This window comes from Miscanthus floridulus, chromosome 9, assembly GCF_019320115.1.
Source record: "Miscanthus floridulus cultivar M001 chromosome 9, ASM1932011v1, whole genome shotgun sequence".
Taxonomy (NCBI): Eukaryota; Viridiplantae; Streptophyta; class Magnoliopsida; order Poales; family Poaceae; genus Miscanthus; species Miscanthus floridulus.
This window is the reverse complement of record NC_089588.1, coordinates 81,070,124-81,093,308: the sequence shown is the minus strand read 5'-3', so window position 1 is coordinate 81,093,308 and position 23,185 is coordinate 81,070,124. Positions and strand designations below refer to the sequence as shown.

Genomic DNA, 23,185 nt, shown 5'->3' with positions numbered 1-23,185 from the left:
TCATCATCAAGTTCAATCATTCTCACTACACTGAGTCTAGAAGAGAGAACAACCGAACAAGTCTATCCAAAGACTTCAGGCTTTCAAAAAGATCTTTGCAAAGGTGTACAACTGTACCCACATGGACACTAAAGCTGAACCACCATACCCATGCCCGGATAAGGGTTGTCTCAAGGTTCTGACCTTTCCTCAATATAGCTCTCATATCAACCAACGGTTTGAATGGGTACTGGTGTAATGATGCTTGCCTTTCATATACCATGGCATAAAAAAGTATAAAGGTAGCCTTTGCTATGCAACCTAGACAATATAGAGAACTGGGTCAGCAATGTATTCTCACCTTCAGTGTTGACATCGTAAGTGATACAAAGATGTACAGCTCCTTGGAGTGGGGATGACATCTTGCCCGTAGCTACTGTATATACCTATGTTATGTCTGGCTGCTCTGTAAGGATAATGTCAACTGCTTTAGCAAGGCCATCAACTGCCTCATCAAGGTCATTGGCTATGACATTGCTAAAGCAGTTGACGTTATCCTTACAGAGCAGCCATAACACAAGTATACAGAGCAGCCACTGTTGTTCCGACACCGCACCAGCCATGATCACGTACTATCCTTAGCTTTTCTCTTTTGAAACTGTTATAATACCAATAACAATCAATAGAGCAACATTGACATAATCAATAGAAACATAACATGTTGTTTGGAACTAATGCTATCAACTTTGGCAAGAATAAACTTGATACTGTGATAGACATCTTACATTCAAACTAAGCAGATGTCTTAATCGATTGCACCATATACCAAATGAGCCGCAAAAAGTCTACTAGAATGTTAAAAGGAGAATTTTTGAAAGCAACAACCAACAAAGAAATACATGACAGCCTCTGGAAAAGAAGAAGAACGTAGTAGCCTATGGTGATGATACATCCTCTATGTATATGTGTGCATATTTATAAAACTGACATTTGTATTGTAGCTTGGCTCTTCTCAGTGAAAACAATGTAAGTGTTTTGTCCACCGTTAATTAGGAAACACCATCATATTACCCTTTCGCTGCCAACAATGTAGATGTCGACCATAACAATGCATTGTCACACCCGATTTTATGGACAAAATTGGATGTAGAATCCTATGTGTGCCTAAGAATCAGTCACACACATAAGATGACAAATTACATTGTATCAAGCTCATAGTTTATTACATATCGAATAATAATCCATACAAAGGAACAAGTATCTATCAAAGTAGCAAAAACATAAATTCTATTCTTCAGGTAAAGCCTCCAAAAGCCACAGGGACGGTTAATTGGTGAACAACAAATGTAGTAATCCTCAGGAAAGTCAGCATAACCGCCATAATCTGTTACCCATCTAGGATTTTTGTCCAAATAATGAAAATAAACAAGCATAAGTACATCTCGTACTTAAGAATTATAGCATAGGGTTCATGAGGCTCAAAAGGTGACACAGGTTTACAGCATTAAGCATTTTAATGAGTCAAATTTTGGCATTAGTAGCAACAAGTATAGCAATGCCCCAATTAGTCACATGAAACTGATAACATGATTAATGAGAGAGCATTTAAAAACATCATCGATCATTTGTTATTTTTCTATAACGAGTCCAGGCCGCTCGTTTCCATGAGCACGGCTGTTATAATACTTTTTACACTCTGCTAAGGTTGTACAACTTTACCCATGATCCTTGATTTGCCCTTTCTCCCAAGGTGATCAGCCTCTTGACCCACTTCCAAGGAAGGTCGGCAGGGCTCACTATGAAGCCTTTCAAAGATTCGTCTAACAAGTTAGTAGCCACTAGGTTTCCGTGGCAAGTAGATATAGAGCCCCCCTTTCGAATGGCACACTCACGCAAAAGTACTCATAGGAACAGAGGCTGCACTATACCCATCGTGACAAGCCCCTTTTGTGCCTTTCGGTAACCACTAACAAGCTAGAAAAGGTCCTCATACTTGACTAAAACCATAGCCATATAGCACTCATGGTTATACTTAAGTCTCTGGTTGTCACTTCCAGATAAGTCCTTAGGGAGAGAAACTAAAGCATTTGGAAAGTAGCCAGATAAGTCCTTAGGGAGAGAAACTAAAGCATTTGGAAAGTAGCCAAATACTCTAGCATCCTTGTTTCCATGTTTCTAAAAAGCATGTTTTAACGTTTATTGCATATACCATTAGTCAAGTTATAGATCATGGTCATTTAATTGAGCACTAGCATCATACTGCCCAATGCATAAACTCATAGGTGACAAGGTACAAGTACAGAGCTAGGAAATCCTTAGTGGTAATCAAGGTAGACGCATGCAGTATGAATTAAGTGATTAAAGGTGAATAGGTAACAAGGATGATCCCATGTTATACTTGCCTTTTAAACTTGCTTTCCACTCAAGACAATTGTTCATAGAAATTCTTCAATCTTCTATTCTGCAGCTTTCGGCCTTCATCGCTTGAGTATGGTTCTTCTACTCGTAGCAAACACCAAGCATAGAGGAACATACAAATAGGCAAACCAAAGACATCTAAGCACATTATACAAATCATAGTAAAAAGCTTTATAAAGAACATGCTAAAAGAGGGCTTGTTGCTACGATCAAGAGAACGCAAGAAACACCAAAAACAAAGCTACGATTGAAAATAAACGACTACCGAGACTATAAAAGAGAAGCCTACGTACTTGATTTATTTTAATTAACCAAAATAAGATCAAGGATATCTCAGAGAAACATCCTAAAGTTGAATTAATTCAAATTATGTTTTAATTAGAAAGGATGAGGTTAAACCTTAGTCATATTTTAGTTATAAATATTTCATATCACTTATGTCACTAATTTAGAAACTTAAAAGCGAGTGAGAGCATCTAAGAGAACCATTATTTGTCTTGTGTTTAAACTAAAAAAGTTATAATTAATGAAGAAACATTTGAGTTGGTATTAATCAGGTTAAGTTTGATTTATGAAAACACTAGGTTGGTGTTAATTAGAAACTCAATCAATTGCATAAACAATAAACAAATTAACATTTATGTTCAAATTCAACAGCATAGGACATTCTAAACGTTTCTGCTAACACGTAGTTTACATTGTTACAAAGCTAACGTAACAAAAACAGGCTTAAACGGAGCTACGGTTTGAAAGTTATAAGCTTTTGAAGTTTGATGGTATTTCTATAAATAAGTTAAACTCAATGTTGAAATTAAAATAAAAAACCTGATTTTGAAGAGACCAGGATGGCGGGCATTATTACCAAGAAGCGCAGGGGCTAGATTGGAAGAATAGCATGACTCAGAGAACAATGGATAAAATAGATAAAAAGATAGGGGCTAGTCGTAAAAGAGCGCTGACCGGAGATTTGACCTTGTTGTTGTGGCGTTTATGATGACGTGGCATGTGCTGATTGGTTGGAAGCTGACGATGTGTCAAGCTTTTGACCGGTCGTTGACTAGGGTCAGGATGGAATCGTAGCCACCCATTCCCGACCTGACGGCTGCGGAGTGCTGCATCGCTGCCTTCAAAGGAGCTGTGGCCGCGCACATCCAGGAGCTCACCGGACTTCAGCCAAAATGGTGCTCTGGCGACCAGGGGTCTCCGGTGAGCGACGGTGGAGGACGCAGGGGCAATGGCGAACTAGAGTTAGAGTCATTGGTGGTAGGGAGCATTAGCGGAGCCAAGATGAGCACCTCGGGGGGGCTAATCAATAGAGATTTAGAACAAATGTCGAAGATTAACGGTGAAATCACGTTTTTTCTACAGTAAATATAAAGGAAAATCACTCTCACAGGGGCTGCTGCCCCCCTAGCCCCCTGTGGATCCGTCACTAGGGAGGATCCGGTGGCAGTGGTTAATTGATGAGACGATGGTGGCGGCGGCGGTGAAGATAGAGCTTGGCTCCGGCGAGGTCAATGACGTGGTTGGGGCCATGAATCAACGAGGAAAGTTTGAGGGTCAGGTTCACCGTGTTCGTGCGAGGCCGTAGGACTCAACGGAGGCGGGGAGATGCTCGGATGAGGGAGATCGGCGGCGGCGGGTGGATCTCCGGCCATGGAACGAGAGAGGGCACGGGGAGGGGTAAGAGGTGGTGGCGTGGAGGGGTGGTGCCGATGGCCCCTTTTTTAGGCAGAGAGGAGGAGGAGCTCGGTCATGAGCTCGTGGCTAGGCCAACAATGGCGGCCGCGGAGAGGGTGGGTGCGAACTTGACCTCGTTGGGGTTAAGAGAGGAAAGGAGTAGCGGCGGGGGATCTCGACGTGATACGTGGATCTTGACCGGCTGATGGAAGGGAGGGACTTGGTCGAACTCATGGCTTGGTCCACTGCGTCCATGGCAAGAGGAGGGAAGAGGAGAGAGAGAGCATGCGGGAGGTGGGGGATGATAGCTGGGGGCCCACCCATCGGCGACTGAGACGACAAGGGAATGGTGGGGCCCTACTTGTAGCGAGGGAGAGAAAGGTGAAAGGCGGGGCCCTTCTATCATAGAGACAAAGAGAGAGAGGAGTGGGGACCTCGCTTGGGCTGGCTGTTGCTGCAGCTGGGCCGCGACTAGGCCGGTGCTGGAGCAGGGGAATGGAAAGAGGGGAAGCCGGCTGGATCAGGCTGCTGTGGCTGCGGGCCAGAAGCTAGGAAGGGGTGAGGAGTGAAAAAGAAAAGGCTTTTCATTTTTTGAAAAGGGAAACTTGACAAGGGTTTTCACAAATTTGAACTAGTTTTTAAATATAATTTGAAGGCTTATTTCAAAAACAGAGGAGGTCTTAATCTTGGTTTGATCAAATTTTTGAAATTCGTTTTTCACTCAACAAGCCAATGCAAAGGCATCAATGCAACAAACATATCACATTAACTTTATAAAAGTTAAAGTCACATTTTCTCACTTTAAATTGTCAAAAAATAAATAAATCTTGGAAAATTTTAGAAAATTATTAAATCCTTTAGTTTATTTAGTGTTTTCTAGTCACAATCCAAAGTAAAAAAATTTGGGTGTGACATAGTATCTTTGTTGGCTCTGGAAACTCACATAAGAGCAATTCAACAAACAGATTCTCTATATCCTTTCTAATTTATAGAAATAGAGATTTTGATAAAAAAAATACCATCCAATAACATCTTTAATTGGATCTCCAAGTATAGACACCCTCTCAGATATCTCGATGGCTCTCTAGAGTGCCAACGAGATATAAAAAACTATTGGAGTGTACTGTGGGGGTATAACCCCAGGTACCCATGGCAATGGACATGGGCCGCACCGCCAGGGGAGGTCCAGCCCATAAGATCAAGGCCTACGGTGTCTAGTTCTGGTTGGCATGCACCGTAAGGCAATCAGAAGACATCTTGGAAATGAAGGAAGATCTTTTTGGATATGATAGATATCATATTCCTTGTAAATACTTACCATATAACCGAATAGATCTAGGCCTAAACCGACTTGTAACCCTACCCCCCAGACTATATAAGGTGGGTAGGGACCCCCTCAAATTCATCTCATGTTCAATACAATCCAACAAAGACACAGGACGTAGGGTATTACGTCAATCAGACGGCCCGAACCTATCTAAATCGTTGTCCCTAGGCCTTGTGTCACCATCCGGTTCCTATTACGCGCACCTCCACCGATCATCTACTACCGTGGGTATACCCCTCGGTAGACTGCCGACCAAATTTCATTAACAGTGGCCTACCAGGTAGGCGGTGTGCGTGCTGATTCCATGGCCAACTAGATGGTCACTTTCTTGAGCTCCATGGCCTTTCCCGAGCTAGGCCAGATCTTCATGGTCGGATCTATGACTTGGGTCATCAGCCCTAACGGCAGAGGGGAAATCATGGAGGCGGTGTAGCATCACCCTACGTCGATCGTGCCAACATCTACAATGACATCTCCAATCCCAACGCCTCGCCGCTGGGTTAGGAGATCCATCAACAATAACGATCTGATCGAAGCTATCGATCGGGTCACGGACCGCTTAGCGGAATGTTAGCTCCTCGTGGATTCGGTCTTAGATCGATCTAGAGTGAGTGATGAACCTCCTGCACTCCAACGTCACCATGCCACTAACGCCGAGTGCCCTACTCGTGCACACCGTCCGAGGTGGCAAGATGAAGATTTGGTGATCACGGCAACTCCAGAAGGGCATACCGTTCAACGTCAACCACTCCCCGCCCTAATAGAGAGCATGTTGAGTCCCTATCCTTTTGGGGTAGTGGGTGTAGATCCAATCTATCAGGACACTGTGCACCATCTTTTCGCCAACCATGTTGAGCGCAGCCACATCAATGACCTTTATCAGATCGACTTCCTTGAGGCCGACCAGCCTACGCCAATGACAAACATGGTGCAAATCTGAACAAATCTTTCGGATGACACGCTCCATACAATCCTAGAGGAAAGCCTAGAGCCATACTCCGAGGGCTCTACCAACACCTACCCACCTTTCCCTCTAGGCTTTGGGAGAGAGCTCTTCATGGTTAGCCACGATAGCGTTGCTCTCGATGGAGAGACCAATGTCCAGCACCGTGAACATGAAACCAGGAACGCCGATCGCTAACAGCGTCGCAATGAAGAAGACGCCATCCAAGTTGCTGGAGGTGACCCACCACCTCTCGCTCATAATCTCCAACAAGAGTTCCTCATGGTGGACAACTAGCAAGTGGAGCAGACATCAAGCGCCAATCTGGCTGTGGCCACCCACGAGTTGGCTCTACTCCCACCAATGTCGGAGGTACTCAAGATTCAAGCACTGCTTAAAGCAGCTCAGGTCCAAGTCAACGACATCCAAAACCCAGCTCTGTCTTATTCGATAGTGACCGCACACAGTCATAACCCTCGTAGCTTTCACCGTGATGGGGGGAGTCGTTACCATAGCGGCTAGATCATCCAAGGGGGGGGTCCAGGGGCAATGTTGCCATCAATCCCGAATCACAAGGACCATGAAATCAGTGACCAGCTCGTAATGCCAACCAGGAGGTTAATCAACCCGTGCGCGGTGATGCCCATGACCGCATCAACGCCAATCTCAATGCCCGCAATCACATCGAGAATAGTCGTGCCCAACGACATTAGGCAGAACTCCAACGCCGATAGGAGTACGATGACCAACACGGCGACCCCATCAACCTCCGACGACTCCCCACTATCGAGCCGATAGGACACCACGCCTTCACAACAAGGCTATGAGCTGTACAGTGGCCCACAGGCATCAAGATTTTTGGGGTTGATCCCTATGATGACAAGGCTAATCCCGAGCAGTGGATGCAGCTCTACGAGATCGCCATACATGCTGCCGGGGGAAATAGCAATGTAATGGCAAATTATTTGCCTGTCATGCTCTCCCAAATAGCCAACAATTGGCTTATGGGCCTAAGGGAGGATTCCATCAAATCTTGGGATGATCTCAAGAAAGTCTTTGTCGAGAATTACATGGCAACGTGCTAGCAGCCTGGCATGAAATATGATATGGAGAAACACCATCAGACTTCTGGGGAACCTTTGTGAAGCTACATTAGGTGTTTCTTTGAAACAAGGAACACCATCCCCAACATCGGGGATAGCAAGGCTATCTTCGCTTTCACCAGAGGACTCCATCACCATCAGGAGCTATGCTCCAAACTTTACTACAAGAGGCCCCTGACCATCGGTGAACTCCTCAAGGTTACAAACTCATACATAGATTCTGAAGAAGCTGATCGGCAGTTCAAGGACGACGTTGCTCGTGCTTCCCGCTCGCATCGCCACCCACGTCGTGATGATGATTGCCGCAAAGAATGGTGTTATGAAGATCACAATAGGTGTTACGATGATCGCAAATGCTGGCATAATGATCGGCCAGAGGGATCGAGGACTGCACAGCCACGTCGTCGCCGACTGGAAAACTTCATCAACAACGTAGAGCAACCACGCGCTAAGGGCAATTTTAATGCTACCTACAAAAAGCTCCTTGATGGTCCATGCCCAATTCACAAGAACAGCAAGCACACCATGCGGCAATGCTATGGCATGGCCAAAGCTTTCCGTGATGAACAGCAAAAATGGTAGACGTGCAAGGACGACGAATCCGATGATGGCAAGGAGGAGGAGCGTCCTAAGGATGCATGACTTCCTTTCTAAGATGCCAACAAGACGGTCGCCACAATCTTTGGAGGATGCGCCGCCTCCGAGAGCAAACACTAGTAGAAGCTCACCGCTCGATAGGTCATGTTGATCACCAAGTACGACATGGTCACCGATCCCAAATATCTAGACTAGTCAAAGCATCCTATTACATTTAGTAGGGCAAACCAGTGGGCAAATATCCCATACCCTGGGCATTTCCCACTCGTGTTGGATCCAACCATCCACAACATGCAGTTCAAGAAGGTCCTCATCGACGGTGGGAGTGCCCTCAATATCCTCTTCACTGGAGCCCTAACTAAGTTAGGCCTCACAAAGGATGATCTCGTCCATGTTGATTCTCCATTTTGGGGTATTGTACCTGGCAGAGCGTCCCAACCTTTGGGCAGATCACCGTGCTAGTCCAGTTTGGCAGCGCCGACCACTTCCATACTGAGTACGTGAATTTCTTTGTGGCAAACTTTGACACCGCCTACCACGCCATCCATGGCCGACCAGCTCTCGCCAAGTTCATGGTCGTGCCCCATTATGTCTATCTAGTGTTGAAGATTCCAATGGAGCAGGGCGTCCTCACCCTGTGCGCGGACCGCCTATGAATGTGAAAGAGAAGGACTCGTCATCGCCAAAGCGATGGACCTCTTAGCCAGAATGGCGGCTTGCATCACCGACTCTAAGAAGGTCCATACGTATAAAGCTATGACCCGACCAGTGTCATATAGGCTCTACAATCAAGACGGCGTCGACACCCCTAATTCATAGCGCATTGAACACCTTAGGTGTTTCTATCCTTGAGACGTTCTACTAAAGATATGTACCTTTTTATGTATTTTAATAATTATTATATCTATGACGTTTTCTCCATTTGTTTCCCATAATTTTTCTCAAGTTACTTATTTCTCCATGCTAAACATCTTTAAGATGACATATACTATCACCCTTCGATTCGCCAACCAACCACGTTCTCCTTCGTGTTATCCAGAAGAAGTCTTATTCTCGGTCTAGCACCTAAACATGCAAGGGCAATAGTGCTCTGCGTCATGGGCAGTCGCTAGTGGCTCCTCGGCAATACCTATATTTCTAAGCGTGCACAGGAGCTAAGCTCTTAACGCCATGGGGTGTGGAATAGCCGGGGCAGATAACAAGATAAAGGACTAACAATGCATTGTTAATATTAAATATTAACATTTCGTACATCTTAAACATAATGTTTCATACATAGCTATTCGGCATAACACAGATAAATTTGTAACATGTCATCATGGTTGAGGATTAGCATCGCCAAATAGATCCAAGTCGTCCGCCAGCTTGATTGCCAAATCAGACACCTCCACCTCCAGCGCGGTGATTTGCTCGTCGCTTAAATTTTGGGCAAAGCCAGCATCGATTCGTTTGAGCTTCATTGAGGGGTAGCATGACCAAACAACTGCCAGTGCATGGCCTGCGGCAAAACAAGCGATGCCTTGAGCGTAATGCTTGAAGTTCTCCAGCGTCGACCTGCGCCTCTCCACGATGGCATCTGACTGCGGTCGCCTGTCGGGCTCCGACAACTGTGGGTCGATGAGGTCTAGCACGGGCTTTATCCCATCGGTCATGGTCTTCATCGTCTCTTTACTAGCCTCCAGCAGGAGCGAGAAGTCATGGAACTACGCCTGACTATTGGTTTGAATCACTGCAGACAAGGAGGGCAATCTTAAAAAGTTTCTCATAGCAAGATGAGTATTAACATGAAGAATAACTCACATTGCAGTTCATCGGCGAGTCGTTTCTCTGCCATTCGAACTTCATCCCTTTATTTCTCCACTAGCGTTGTGGCTTCCCACGCTAGCAGAGATTGGGTCTCTGCCTAGGCATCACGCGCCAAGTGCATTTCAGTTTCCACCTCCACCTTGGTAGCACGCGCCAAACCTACCCAGCCTCCGCTTGCCTCAGAGCTTCAACAAGCTCTACACCAATAAACGATTTCGGTTAGCATGGGCAAACTAAAGATATAAAAGAAATACACTGAAGGACCTAAGGCCTTACTTTTTTTTTTCTTGACTTACGCCATCGCCTAGCTAATTCTTCAGCTTCTAGTTGTCTACTTCAAGTTGAGTCTTTTCTGCTCGTAGCTTATCCTGGTCGGCGTGTGCTGCAGCCAGCATCTTCTCTAGAGTCTTCACAGACTCATGTGACCTCTGGTTTTTGGCAACCGACGGAGCCGCCTGTTCTAGCTGGCGTCTGAGGCTCTCAGAGATCTTCATTACCTCCTACGGGTGACCAGTAGTTAACAGGCATAATCTGCAATCTCAATTGGTTGCGCAAACTAACTTACTTCAATTTGGCCAGACATTCGAACACTAGTCCAGCCCTAAGCTTCTTCACCTGCTCGTCTCGCCTCCTCGTCCCTCCACCACCTCCATCGTATCTCCATGGCATATGAAGATCCACAAAAGCTGAGGAGGAGGATCCCAGGTATTTGGCACTTCACGCTCAATTTCTTCAATCACTTCGGGGGACTCCCTCACCTGCCTTGGTGCTCGACCAGCTCATGGTCGGATGGAGGGGATAAGTTCCATCCCTAGCGTCCTAAGCCTGGGGACTGGCCCTTGGCTTTGAGTGACTGTTGGCTCAGCAGCAACATCTTCGTTCATTCCCTCTGTGGTCTCTGGGGACTTCATCTTGGGGACTAGCCTGGTTGCAGGTGTCTCTCATGTTTCTTCTGGCTGTCCCGCCTCTAACACCTTGAGCACTTGGCTTAGTCGCCTACCGAGCAGTGCTGATGTTGACTGAGTGAAGCTCCTCGACCGATGTTTCCCTACAACATGATGTCTTATCATCGATACTTCCATAATGGTTTTGCTTGGACTAAGTCTAGAGCAGAAACACTTACTCATTGGACCCGCCTATGTGTAGCTCTGAATGGCCGGGGCTTTTTGTAGCTCACCGGCCCTCTAGTTGCCGGTACAAATCTTGAGAACACTGGAGGCGGCTGGTTCGCCTCCGGTGCTTCTGTCCTCGTCGTGGTGGCCCTCTCGGCCAAAGCCTCTCGTCTATGCTTAGGGACTTCACCCTGAGTGGATCTCTAGCCGGTGGTGCCTTGGGCTAGCTGGTCGGAGGCTCTGGGTGGTGGGTGCTAGAGTGGCCATCCACGTAGCTTGCTGCGCTGCAGCATCTCGCATGTGTCTTCATCATCGTTCGACCAGTCCACGATGACTTGTCGGCTGGCTGGAGGCTTTCTCATCAAGATTCCACCCTTGGGTGCTAGCGGATTGTTCATTTTCTTCTTCTTCGCTGGCTCTTCTAGGGCGGCTCTTTCCTGCTCGGTGGCTGCCAACGCCTGGGCGGTTTCTCCACCATGTCCTCAGATGAGGACGATGAACTACTCTCCGATGGTGGAACGATAGGAGCCTAGGTCAGACGAGCATCTACTCCCTTCGGCCAGGTGCCATCTAGTACATCGGAGACATACATAGCACGATCCTACCCACAAGTTTTTGAGAAGACATTTGAACATCATCAAGATTTGACATTATAAGGACTTCAAATGGTACACTCTTACCCGTGGTGGTGGATTCGTGATGTTGTATGCCCTCTGTTGCCCCACATTGTTTAGCTGGGTGTTAGCTGAAAAAAGCTCTAGGAGGCGAGCATAGGCGACGTCCGAACTTATCATCTCGAGAGCTTCCCGAGTAGTATCTTCATCACCTGCGTATTCATATGCAGGGTGGACTCTCTCCTTGCTCAGCTAAATCCGGCGACAGATGAAGTTGGTGGCTACACCAACTCTGTTAAGATTGTTTCTCATCTGACCTAGGATCTGCAAAAGCTCAGCGACCTAGGTCTTACCGACCAGTTTGCGCTTGGCACTGCTAAGTGGTCTATGCCGGCAGACAGGCTCGGTTCAACATTTCTAATATAAAACCACTTAGCATTCCATCCTTTTCAACGACATGTTGAGAGGCACTTGTATGTATTCTCTTACCATTCCATCCCTCAGCTGCAGATAAACACCACCAACCACTTTGGGGGACCTAGATCCAGAAAAGGGTTTGAGGAAGAAGAAATAGCAAAAAAGATTGAAGTGCGGAGCGATTCCGATGAACGCTTCGCACAGATTAATGAAGAGGGAGAGATGAAGGATATTGTTGGGATGGAGATGGCACAGGCTAATACCGTAGTAACCAAAAAGTTTCCATAGTAAAGGATGAGCAGGAATCCCAAATCCATGAACAAAATATGCCATGAATACAAAGAGTTCGCTAGTATCGGGGGTCAGGAACGGTTCACCTGCAGTGGGTGTCATCCGGTGGTTGCTTGATCATGCAGGACGCCTTCGAACACCATTCCTTCTAGGATCTTCTGGGTGGTCGCAGATTTGACCCACTCCTGATCGCAGCGGACTTTGCCAATACTCTCTGCCACCTCCCTCCCTAGCTTCTTCGGGCTCAAGCGGCTACGCTTCTTCCCGCCCTTCACCATGGATCGGATTTGATTCGATTTGGCTATGATTTTGATTGCGTAGATGCTGTGGTTGTGGCTATAGCAGTGTGCAAGAAGGCGAAGCACCGAGTACTCTACGGTTGCGAGGAAGAAGGTGTGCTAATGCAAAATGAGGAGAGTGTGCTGCCACAGGTGGATTGAAATAGTTTGACCCCAACCCTTTATCTTTAGGGTTTTTGGGAAACCGGCTAACCCCACCACATTATTCGCCCCCCTCCGCAATATTTGAGCCACCTCCTTCGCACCTCTCCAACTTCTCCATCAATTGTTATTTGTGCCAGTATAATGGGCCCCCGGGCATACTAAACATTCAAGCCTGCTTCGTTGGTTTACATCTCCAAATTTCTCCATGATCTCCAATTTTCGCCACAATCTCAATATTTCGCCACAGTCTCCAAATTTCTCCACGGTCTCCATATTTCGACATGGTCTTCAAATTTCACCACGGTCTCCAAATTTCTCTACGGTCTTCATATTTTGCCAGGGTCTCTAATTTTCGCCATGGTCTCAAATTTTCGCCACGGTTCTCCATTTTCACCATGTTCTCCATGGTATAGTGCTAAGCACTCTCCACGTTCTCCAAATCTCTCCATGTTCTCCAAATCTCTCCATATTCTCCAAATCTCTCCATGTTCTCCAAATTTCTCCATGTTCTCCAATTTCGCCATGGTATAGTGCTAAGCACTCTCCATGTTCTCCAACTTCGCTATGGTATAGTGCTAAGCACTCTCCAAAATCCGCCACGGTTAATTGCTAAGTATTCTCTCCATTTTTAAGTGCTCAGCACACTCCAAATTTTACTCCTATGTCCAGTGCTAAGCACTGAGATTTAGTCCTTTATACAATTATGAATAAACTCCAAAAAACATAAAATACTCTGTAGGATATAAAATTCACCGATACATTGCTCTTGATAAACTCCACTCTGTTTCCTTCATCACCGAGTTTATATATTTTATTTTTAAATCATGTAATAGCCATCCTACATATTTGTGTTGCAGGATCATCGTCCGGGTGGTCTCACCATCTGGCCTTCGGATTTCTCCACCGATCAACTGGTTAGACCACTAGGTTAATGATTTCATCGCCAACCAGTTGGTCGGACCTTTCGACATTCACTTCTACTTGGCGCTCACTTTGTCGCCGACCAGTTGGTTGGCCTGCTCGGCACTTGATTCTTCACCAACCAACTGGTCAGATTGTCTATCATTTCATCGTCTGTTGCGCTAGGGGCTCGCCAGCTAAGCTGGGGACTTCGTCTGCCGATTCGCTTGTTGGCTTACTACGTTTTGTCGACGCTGCAAGTCATGTGTAATATCAAGGTTTTATGATGTCCAGATCAGGGTGTTGATCTTGGGCGGCACGTTAGAAGCTTTGATAAGTATATCTATCGCAGCAATCCAGTGCTAAGCACTTACCGTTTTCTCCATGTTTTATCGCTCGATATTATCAAGTTTTACTCTAGATGTCTAGAGCTAAGTGTGGGGACTTTGTCCTTTACACTTAATTCTTTGATCCTGCTACAAGATGTTTTCTATCTTACAGTAGGAAATCAAGAACTGAACAAAACCCAAACCCTAACAAGAGCGACGGCTGCTAATTATAGAGCTCTAGATGTCACCCCCCTAGACACGCCCCCTAATGGGCTCTAAGACGATACACGGCCCAACGGACCAAAAGACGGTGTCACAGCACCCTGGCAGATTCTGGATGCTGAATTGTTTCAACGATTCCCGTTGATTCCGAAGGGCTTTTGACGTGAGACCACTTGCATTGGCTTCCATATCTAATTAGCTTTCGATCCATATGTGGATTGTCGAAAACGGAGCCCAAACATGCCCATGTGATCAGTTTTATAACAGACTGGTCCTAGAACCCGAGATGGGCCCGAACTTGATTTGGGCCTTCACTACGGTGACTCGAAACGGATGAGCTTCGGGCCTCCTTCTCGGTTAGGACACCCTCGCTAATCTCCTTGTCCACTATCTCCAAGCATGGTCGTATGCATGGAGCTCATGTCCTTATCATGATCGGACGCCATCAGCGTCCGATCAGTTGATCGCGCACTCTAATGGTCGGGACGACCGGGCGCGTCCAATCAGGATGAAAGCAACGTTCGGTCAGTAGCAGAAAAGCGGGATTTTGTCTCCAACGGCTACTTTCTCGGTGGGGCTTATAAATAGACCCCTCAACTGACCATTTGAGTATAGTGGAGCTGAGGAAACATATCTAGGTTGTTGATACACCATTTTAGTGATCTTCACTTACATAGTGCTTAGTGATTCATTAGGTGATTAGCGTAGGTGCTTTACGAAGTGCTTATGTTGATTAGACCACCGCTTATGCGCTTGCTCTAGGTTTAGGCCTAGTGTTTAGTGAGGTTTGCATACCTCTTACTACTCGGTGCTTGCGCGCACCATTGTTGTACATCGGAGGGGCTTGTAGTCTTGCGAGATCACACCAACCGCATTTGTGGTGTGGCCGCCACCGTGTACCAAAGGGAACAAAGCCCGCGATGGTTTGGACGGAAGATTGATAGTGAAGACGGCAGGGAGCGGTCTGGGAGAGGCTTGCTGGAAGGCACACTGGAGACCCACTTGCGTGTGGGGAAGGCCCGGGGCTATCCACGGAGTTACCCGACTAGGAGCTTTGCCCTTGTGAGGGATTCCTTGCGAGGGGCTCCAACGAGGACTAGGGGGAAGCATGCGCGCTTCTCGATACCTCGGTAAAAATACCAGAGTTATCGACGGGAGTTTACATATCTCTACCTTGCTCTTTAGCTTCCACATTTACATTATTTACATAACTCCTTTTACGATAGAGATAGCAACACACTAGCAAAACCATAGTTGCATATTTAGATAATTTATCTTTTGCATAGGTATTGCTAAGGTTAGAAAAAGAGGCCAAAGTTTAGAATCAGAATTTTAAGTTGCCTAATTCAACCCCCCCTCTTAGGCATCACGGTCTCTCCAAAATCTGCCACGGTTAATTGCTAAGTATTCTCTCCATTTTTAAGTGCTCAACACTCTCCAAATTTTACTCCTATGTCCGGTGCTAAGCATGGAGATTTAGTCCTTTATAAAATTATGAATAAACACCAAAAAACAAAAACTGCTCTGCAGGATATAAAATTCACCGATACATTGCTCTTGATAAACTTCGTTCTGTTTTCTTCATCACCAAGTTCATATAATCATGTAATACCCATCCTACATATTTGTGTTGCAGGATCATCGTCTGGGTGGTCGCACCATCTGGCCTTTAGATTTCTCCGCCGATCAACTGGTTAGACCACTAGGTTCATGATTTGGTCACCAACTAATTGGTTGGACCTTTTGGCATTCACTTCTACTCGGCGCTCACTTCGCCGCTGGCCAGTTGGTTGGGCTGCTCGGTAGGATTCTTCGCCAAGTTGGATTGTCTATCGTTTCATCGTCAGTTATGCTGGGGGCTCGCCAGCTAAGCTGGGGACTTCGTCTGCCAATTCACTTGTTGGCTTACTACATTTTGCCGACGCTGCATGTCATGTGTAATATCAAGGTTTTACATGATGTCCAGATCAGGGGGCTGATCTTGGGTGGCACGTCAGGGGCTTTGATAAGTATATCTATCATAGCAATCTAGTGCTAAGCACTTTCCATTTTCTCCACGTTTTACCGCTTGATATTATCAAGTTTTACTCCAGATATCCAGTGCTAAGTGCGGGGCCTTCGTCCTTTACACTTAATTCTTTGATCCTAGTACAAGATGTTTTCTATCTTACAGCAGGCTCAGGGACCAAGTGTGTACACTTCACCTTGCGGTGAATGTACTGTTTTTTTTTTCTTACTGGTTTTTCAGCTAAGCTGGGGACTAGCATAGTGCTCGGCTAAGCTGGGAATTGGTTGTTTAGACTAAGTGATCGTTGAAATTCTTTGATCCTAACACCAGGTGTCTTCTTCACCTACTGTCAGGCTCGGGGGCTACAATATATACATTGCACATAGCGGTGCTTGCATCAAATTTAATGGTCATGGATGATGATCATCTGACTTCGCCAACGAAGCCTAAGTGTGTACACTTCACCTAAGGTTGAGAATTTTTAAATTTTAAACTTGAGCTCCTACATCCTTCGGCAAGCCTTACTTGGCTAAGTCTGAGATCGGTCACCTGATAAATTGGCTGGTTTCAATTTCCACCGGTCGGATTACCAGTTAAACTGGTCGTCACTTCGTTCTGTTGATTAGGATTACTAGTTAAACTGATCGGATTACCAGTTAAACTAGTCGGCACTTTGTTTTGTTGATTGGATTACCAATTAAACTGGTCAGATTATCAGATTTGCAGGCTGATTCCAAGTTAACCTGCTCGGACTTGCTCAAGACGGCGTTGCTCAGCGGATACAAGGTGCTCTGGGACTAGCTGTGGGGGTATAACCTAGGTACCCATGGCAATGGACATGGGCCGCACCGTCAGGGGAGATCCAGCCCATAAGATCAAGGCCTACGGTGCTCAGTTCTGGCCGGCGTGTACCGCAAGGCAATCAGATGACATCTTGACGATGAAGAAAGATCTTTTCGGATATGATAGATATTGTATTCCTTGTAAATACTTACCATATAACCTAATAGATCTAGGCCTAAACCGACATGTAACCCTACCTCTAGACTATATAAGGCGGGTAGGGACCCCCTCGAATTCTTCTCATGTTCAATACAATTCAACAAAGATACAGGACGTAGGGTATTACGTCGATCATACGGTCCGAACCTGTCTAAATCGTTGTCCCTGCGCTTGTGTCACCATCCGGTTCCTATTACGCGTACCTCCACCGATCATCTACTATACCGTGGGTATACCCCTCGGTAGACTGCCGACCAGATTTCGTCGACACGTACAAAGATATAAAAAAATATTTTTTACTCAAATGACTCTCCAAATGATGATGTAGAGAGTAAATATTAGAAAGACTCTTGGAGATGCTCTAAGTGCATGATGCCAAGTAAACAAACAGATATTGTCTCATTATATATTTATATTGCGGACTTAAAAATCCTCAGAGACAAAAGCCGTGGCGACTATGCGGTGTGATATAGCATCGCAACCTCCACCCCGCGGCACGGAAAACGTAAGTGCTAGTTCAATCTCGTGGTCCCTGTGTCTTGTCGTGTGGACAGAATCATAGGTGCCTCAAGATGTTTGGTAGTATTTTCTTGGGCCACCGTATATGTGATTTTGATCGGAAACAAATAGGCCCATTCTAGGGTAGTGCAAGCATGCCTCAGTAATGAATGCCCAGCTAACTAATAACAAATTTAAAATCATAACAAAATCACAATTGGCCCGATGACTACAACTCGTTTCGGTAATTGTTGACGTACAATTGATGACGTACAATATATATACACACACTTAAAGGATCGTAGATAACTGGTACATTGATATTGCACCGTATTTAAAAGGATGCTTTATCTGTTGACAGATTTTTTTTTTATACTAAATCTGTCTGATTTCCATTGTGCTTTAGGATTTTTGCTCCAGCTGTCACTTTACCGGGTCTGTAACTCTTGGGTCACGTTTATATAGAAAAGAAATCTGACAGATTTAACCACATAAAACATGTCGATAGTTAACCGGACACTCCCATGATTTAATTTACACCATATTTGGATCTCCACATCACACCGTACCCAAAGTATATTAGTACTAAACAATATATTTGGATTTGCATATCCATAGTACAAATATCGAATATAATAAACAATATAATTGGATTTGCATATCCAAAGAGTACAAAGGCTCTCTTCGTGTGTATATATATACATATATATTATAATAATAGACATAGCACTCCTCCAAAGTCCAAACACAACCATGTCGTCGTTCAACAAGAATCTATTGGTGGCTGGGTTCACCATGGCATTGCTGCTCATCGTCGCGTCGCATCGTAAGTCCCAGAAAAACAACAATATATTCATCGTATGTAGTAGATCATTCTTGAAAACAGCCATACAATAAACTTGTTGTGACCGGCTGCATGCAAGGATGCAGGCGCGACAGCAGCCTGCGAGTCGAGGACGGGGATCATGTGCACGTCCGACGACATGTGCGTGGCCATCTGCCTGCAGAGAGGCGGCGGCTACACCGGCGGCTACTGCTCCACGGAGCACGTCGTGGGCGACCCCTCGTGCGTGTGCACCCCCTGCGCTGCGCAATCGACGACGGCGGCTCTGGCGGAGGAGCAGCGGGCCGGCAACGGAGACGCCGGCGGGATGGGAATGGCCAACTGATTATACGCCGAGCCGGATTTTGGCCGTCTAGGTAGTAGGAGGCTTATCGAGCAATGAAAATCAGGACTTTTGATCCACCGATCTGCTCATGTCTAGCCAATCGCGTCCGAACAAATTTGATCGTTTTAATTTTTTTTCTAAATACATACTCCCTTGTCCCAAAATAAATGAACTTCAAAAGTCTTTATTTTAGTACGGAAAGAGTAGTTTCTACTATATGTGCACATAGCGTATATCTGATCTAGGTGAATATAATGGCTATCCACATTTTGATCGATAATTCACATTAATCTTCGAAAATAAAGAATAGGCCAACGAATTACCGATGAATGTCCTCGCCACATCAACTACCATGTGCGCATACATTGGAGTTATGTGGCAGCAATATCAATTGAGAATTTTATGTTAATGTTTTCAAGACTGCGGGCATTTAATTGATGATTGTACGAAACAAGTTGCTTCGTTTTGTGTACTGTGCTCGAGATACTTCAAAGTACTATAGTTTATTACTATCTACAAAGGATTTACCACACAGGGCGCTTAGCCGCTTACCACAGCTAATCCATTTTATCTCCGGGTGGAACCCAGTGCACACAAACCTGTGGTGTGGGCGCTTGATGGCATGCGTGACCGCTGGACCAAGCGTCCCTACTCCAACCAAGCTGTTGACAACCATTCTGTGAAGTTATCAAAATATGAAATGGACATCACCATTGCATTCCTCTCATCGAGATAGTAAAAAAAATATATATAAAACATCCAATTCAGAGTCCGGATGAAGGAGTTACACCCTCAGAAAGATACTTCCGAGAAAACTAAAAATCTTGCTTGGGTGCCCGACGTCATCCCCTTGTAGAAGTTTCGATGGAAGTCCGAAGTTCTGACGTTTGGAAGTTCCAACAGACATCGGAACTTCCCACAGACTTAAAAAAAGATCATGTTTGGATCTGGCCTTTTGGATTTCGATTCGAACTATTCTGGACTCTTAAAAAACTTGGAAAATACGTCTTGAAAGGGATTCCTGCTGGGATAACACGACCCCCTCTATATATACTAGAGGATCGATCATAGCCAATTGAGTAATCCAACATCCAATCGAATATTTTTACATTATTACTTCTTTTTTTCTAATCTCTTCGAACCCCATGCTTCGATCTGTTCATCGCTTGATCCAATGACCATGGATGGCGTCCTATGTTTGTCGATCGACCTAGGGCAACTTGGCGACGTACTTCCCTCAAGGGCATCCCTCCCGGGCGAGAACTTTGACGGTTCTTCGTCACGTAAGCACGTTTAATTATCTTTTGGTGGTTTGCTCATAAAACCTCATTGTTCTTCACCATGAAAAGAGTGCTGGTTACCTGCTACGTTCTTCGATATGTGACGATCCGGACGATCTAACTCTAGCTAGTGTGTGACCAATCTTTATGTTAACACAAGCTAATAAAAATAGTTGAGCTATATATATGTCGTCCGTGCACTGATGCTAACGGGCTCTTAAACAGTCTCCTAAATTTGCAAAGCTGATTAACCATATATGTATGTATGGTCGTAGTTGTTCCATTGTGCCTACATTGGCTCGAGTGCTTTTGCCGACGTGGCACTCGTTCTTACTCTCTTTAAGAGTATGCACTGGCGTCTTTGTATTGCACGCACCCTAATAAGGTTTCAAGCGAGGCAACGGATGAGACAATCCAAGGTAGTGCTTGATTCAGAAATATTGGGGACGGAGTCGCTCCTAGAAGGAAATATTCTTTTAGGTAAGAGAGAATATTTGTCACTAAAATAAACCCGTCTGCCATCCATTTGGACTATCTCATTTTATCTTGTCTTCCAACCAAACATTACCAGACAACCCAATCCCCCAGGAATCGTAGGGCATCCCTCCTGACGCCGTTCGTCTGTGTCGGCAGCAGGGAAGGGGAGGTGCGTAGAGACTGATTGATGGGTCCCATGTATGTCACAAGTAGGCACAACTTGATAGATAAGCCACATCACTTGTATCTTACTTTTTCTGCACTTTTATTTTTCTTAGCTTTCAAGCCTAGTGTTATGAATACGCTCAGCATCCACTTTAGTGGTTAGAATATATTACAGTAAGTGGGAGTTCCCCTACCTATAAAGGGCAACAGAGTGTCATTTCCTTTAATCCAAACGGCCAAGGGCAAAGCTAGCCTCTAATTGTTCCCAAATCTGAATCTGAGATCTATTTGGGTCAACAATTGTTATCAGAACCTTGTGTTCTTGAGTGAGCAGAAAGCCATGTCCACCGCCAGCTAGATCGCCAGAGCCTGCGCTGCTGCCGGCACCAGGACCGGAGCAGGAGCCGATGACCGCGCGACGCGCCTTGCTGCCGCAGAGGCGGCGGCTGTGGCGGCGGCCAAGACGGCCAGGCAGGCAGCGACTGCGACCTAGGCCGCGGTGGCTGCAGCCGCGACGCTGCGTGCTGAGATAGAGCGGGAGGAGCCGGAGCCAGCGGGGGGAGGGTCACACAGCCCGGGCGGGCGCCGCCGCCAATCGCCGTCACTAGAGCGATGTCATGGTCACCGCGGGTGCTCCCCAGTGCTGCAGAAGGTCTACCATGACTCCGGAGCAGGAACGGCATGGTCGATGCTCACCAAGTCGAACTACCACAAGTGGAGCCTACTGACGAGCTGTAGGCTCAGTGGCCGTGGGAGGCAGTTCACATCAGCGGCAGCGACTGCAACGACAATCGCCGGGCACTGGAGGCATTGTGTGCCACCGTCCCCACTAAGCTTGGTGCTTCCATCACCAACAAGGCCACGGCAAAGCTGCCGTACTAGTCAATCGTTGCGGCACGCATCGACAGAAAATCACGTACGCCGGGTAACGCTACAGCGCCTTCGAGGGGAGTGGGAAGGCCTTGCCTTTTAGCCTAGTGAGCAAGTCAAGAACTTCGCCATGTGACTGACCAACCTGATGGAGCATATGGCGCACAAAAGCGACACCGACCTCATGGAGGAGCGCGCGGTGGAGAAATTCCTCCACTGCATGCCGAGGAAGTACGCGTAGATCATCATGTCGATCGAGACACTCTTGGACTTTGAGCAGCTCACCGTCGAGGATGTGACCGGGAGGCTCAAGGCGGTGCAGGACCGCGAGGAGGGCCTCACACCGAGCTGAGCGCCGCCGGAGGCAAGCTATTGTACACGATGGAGTAGTGGCGCGCCTTCGAAAAGGAGGGAGGATCCAGACCATCCGGCTCCTCCAACGAACGTCGTTGGTGTCCTCGTGGCAACAAGAAGGAGGAGAAGAGGCCTCGGGGTCAGGCAGGAGCTGATGGCAGCATCGGCAGCGAGCGCGAGGCAACCCGAGATGACACCTGCAACAACTGCAGCAAGTCCGACCACTAGGCGAAGGACTGCCGCCTTCCTCCACGCCGCGGTGGGTAGGCTCTCATCACGTAAGTAGGGGAGGAGGATGCTGGTCTGTTCCTGGTGCACGGGTGCATCGAGTCATAGCGAGAAGCAGAGGAGGGGGTGAAATTTCCAAGCTTTCCCCTTTCCTTGTCGGCTGGCTCTGCACATCTCCACCTCGATGAACCACGTGCCCACGCCTTTCTTGGCAAAGGCGCAGATGATGATAAGATCGACGGCAGGTACCTTGACACCGGTGCCACGCACCACATGACTGGTCGGCGTGAGTTCTTCTCCGACCTAGACTATGGCATGAAGGGCTATGTCAAGTTCAGTGATGCCTCCACCGTCAAGATCAAGGGAGTCGGCTCGATCATCTTCAAGGCCAAGACGGGGGAGCACCGCCTCCTCATCGGCGTGGACTACATCTTGGCCTTGAGGAACTCCATCATCAGCGTCGGGCAGTTGGATGAGAATGGCTCGTAGGTGGAGATCGAGGATGGTGTGTTGCGCATTTGGGATAGAAGCCACCGCCTTCTTGCCAAGGTGAACCGGGGAAGCAACTGCCTTTACGTGATTCATGTGCAGGTGGTGCACCCCCTTTGCCTTGCCGTGTGCCGAGACGATGAGGCTTGGTGCTGGCATGAGCGCTTCGGGCATCTTCACTTTGAGGACCTGAAGCAGCTTGGTAAGGAGGAGATGGTCCGCGGCATGCCCTGCGTCGACCACGTCGAGCAGCTCTGCGACACATGTGTGGTCACCAAGCTGAAGCGCCGGTCCTTCCCTCGTCAAGCCTCCACCGCACCACCGAGCAACTCAAGCTGGTACATGGCGAACTCTGTGGTCCAGTGTCACCGACCACTCCTGGAGGTCGGCGCTACTTCCTACTGCTTGTCGACAACGCCACCCGCTATATGTGGGCCGTGCTGCTCGATTTCAAGGAGACAGTT

The 23,185-nt window shown here is 46.8% G+C and overlaps 1 protein-coding gene across 1 annotated transcript; it reads left to right on the top strand.

Annotated features, from left to right (window-relative positions):
• The first annotated feature begins 18,442 nt into the window (after positions 1-18,442).
• Positions 18,443-18,858, top strand: LOC136483633 (uncharacterized). Its single transcript, XM_066480747.1, has 2 exons — positions 18,443-18,515; positions 18,620-18,858. Exons 1-2 carry the CDS (start codon positions 18,443-18,445, stop codon positions 18,856-18,858), a joined length of 312 nt encoding a protein of 103 aa, XP_066336844.1.
• The last annotated feature ends 4,327 nt before the right edge of the window (positions 18,859-23,185 follow it).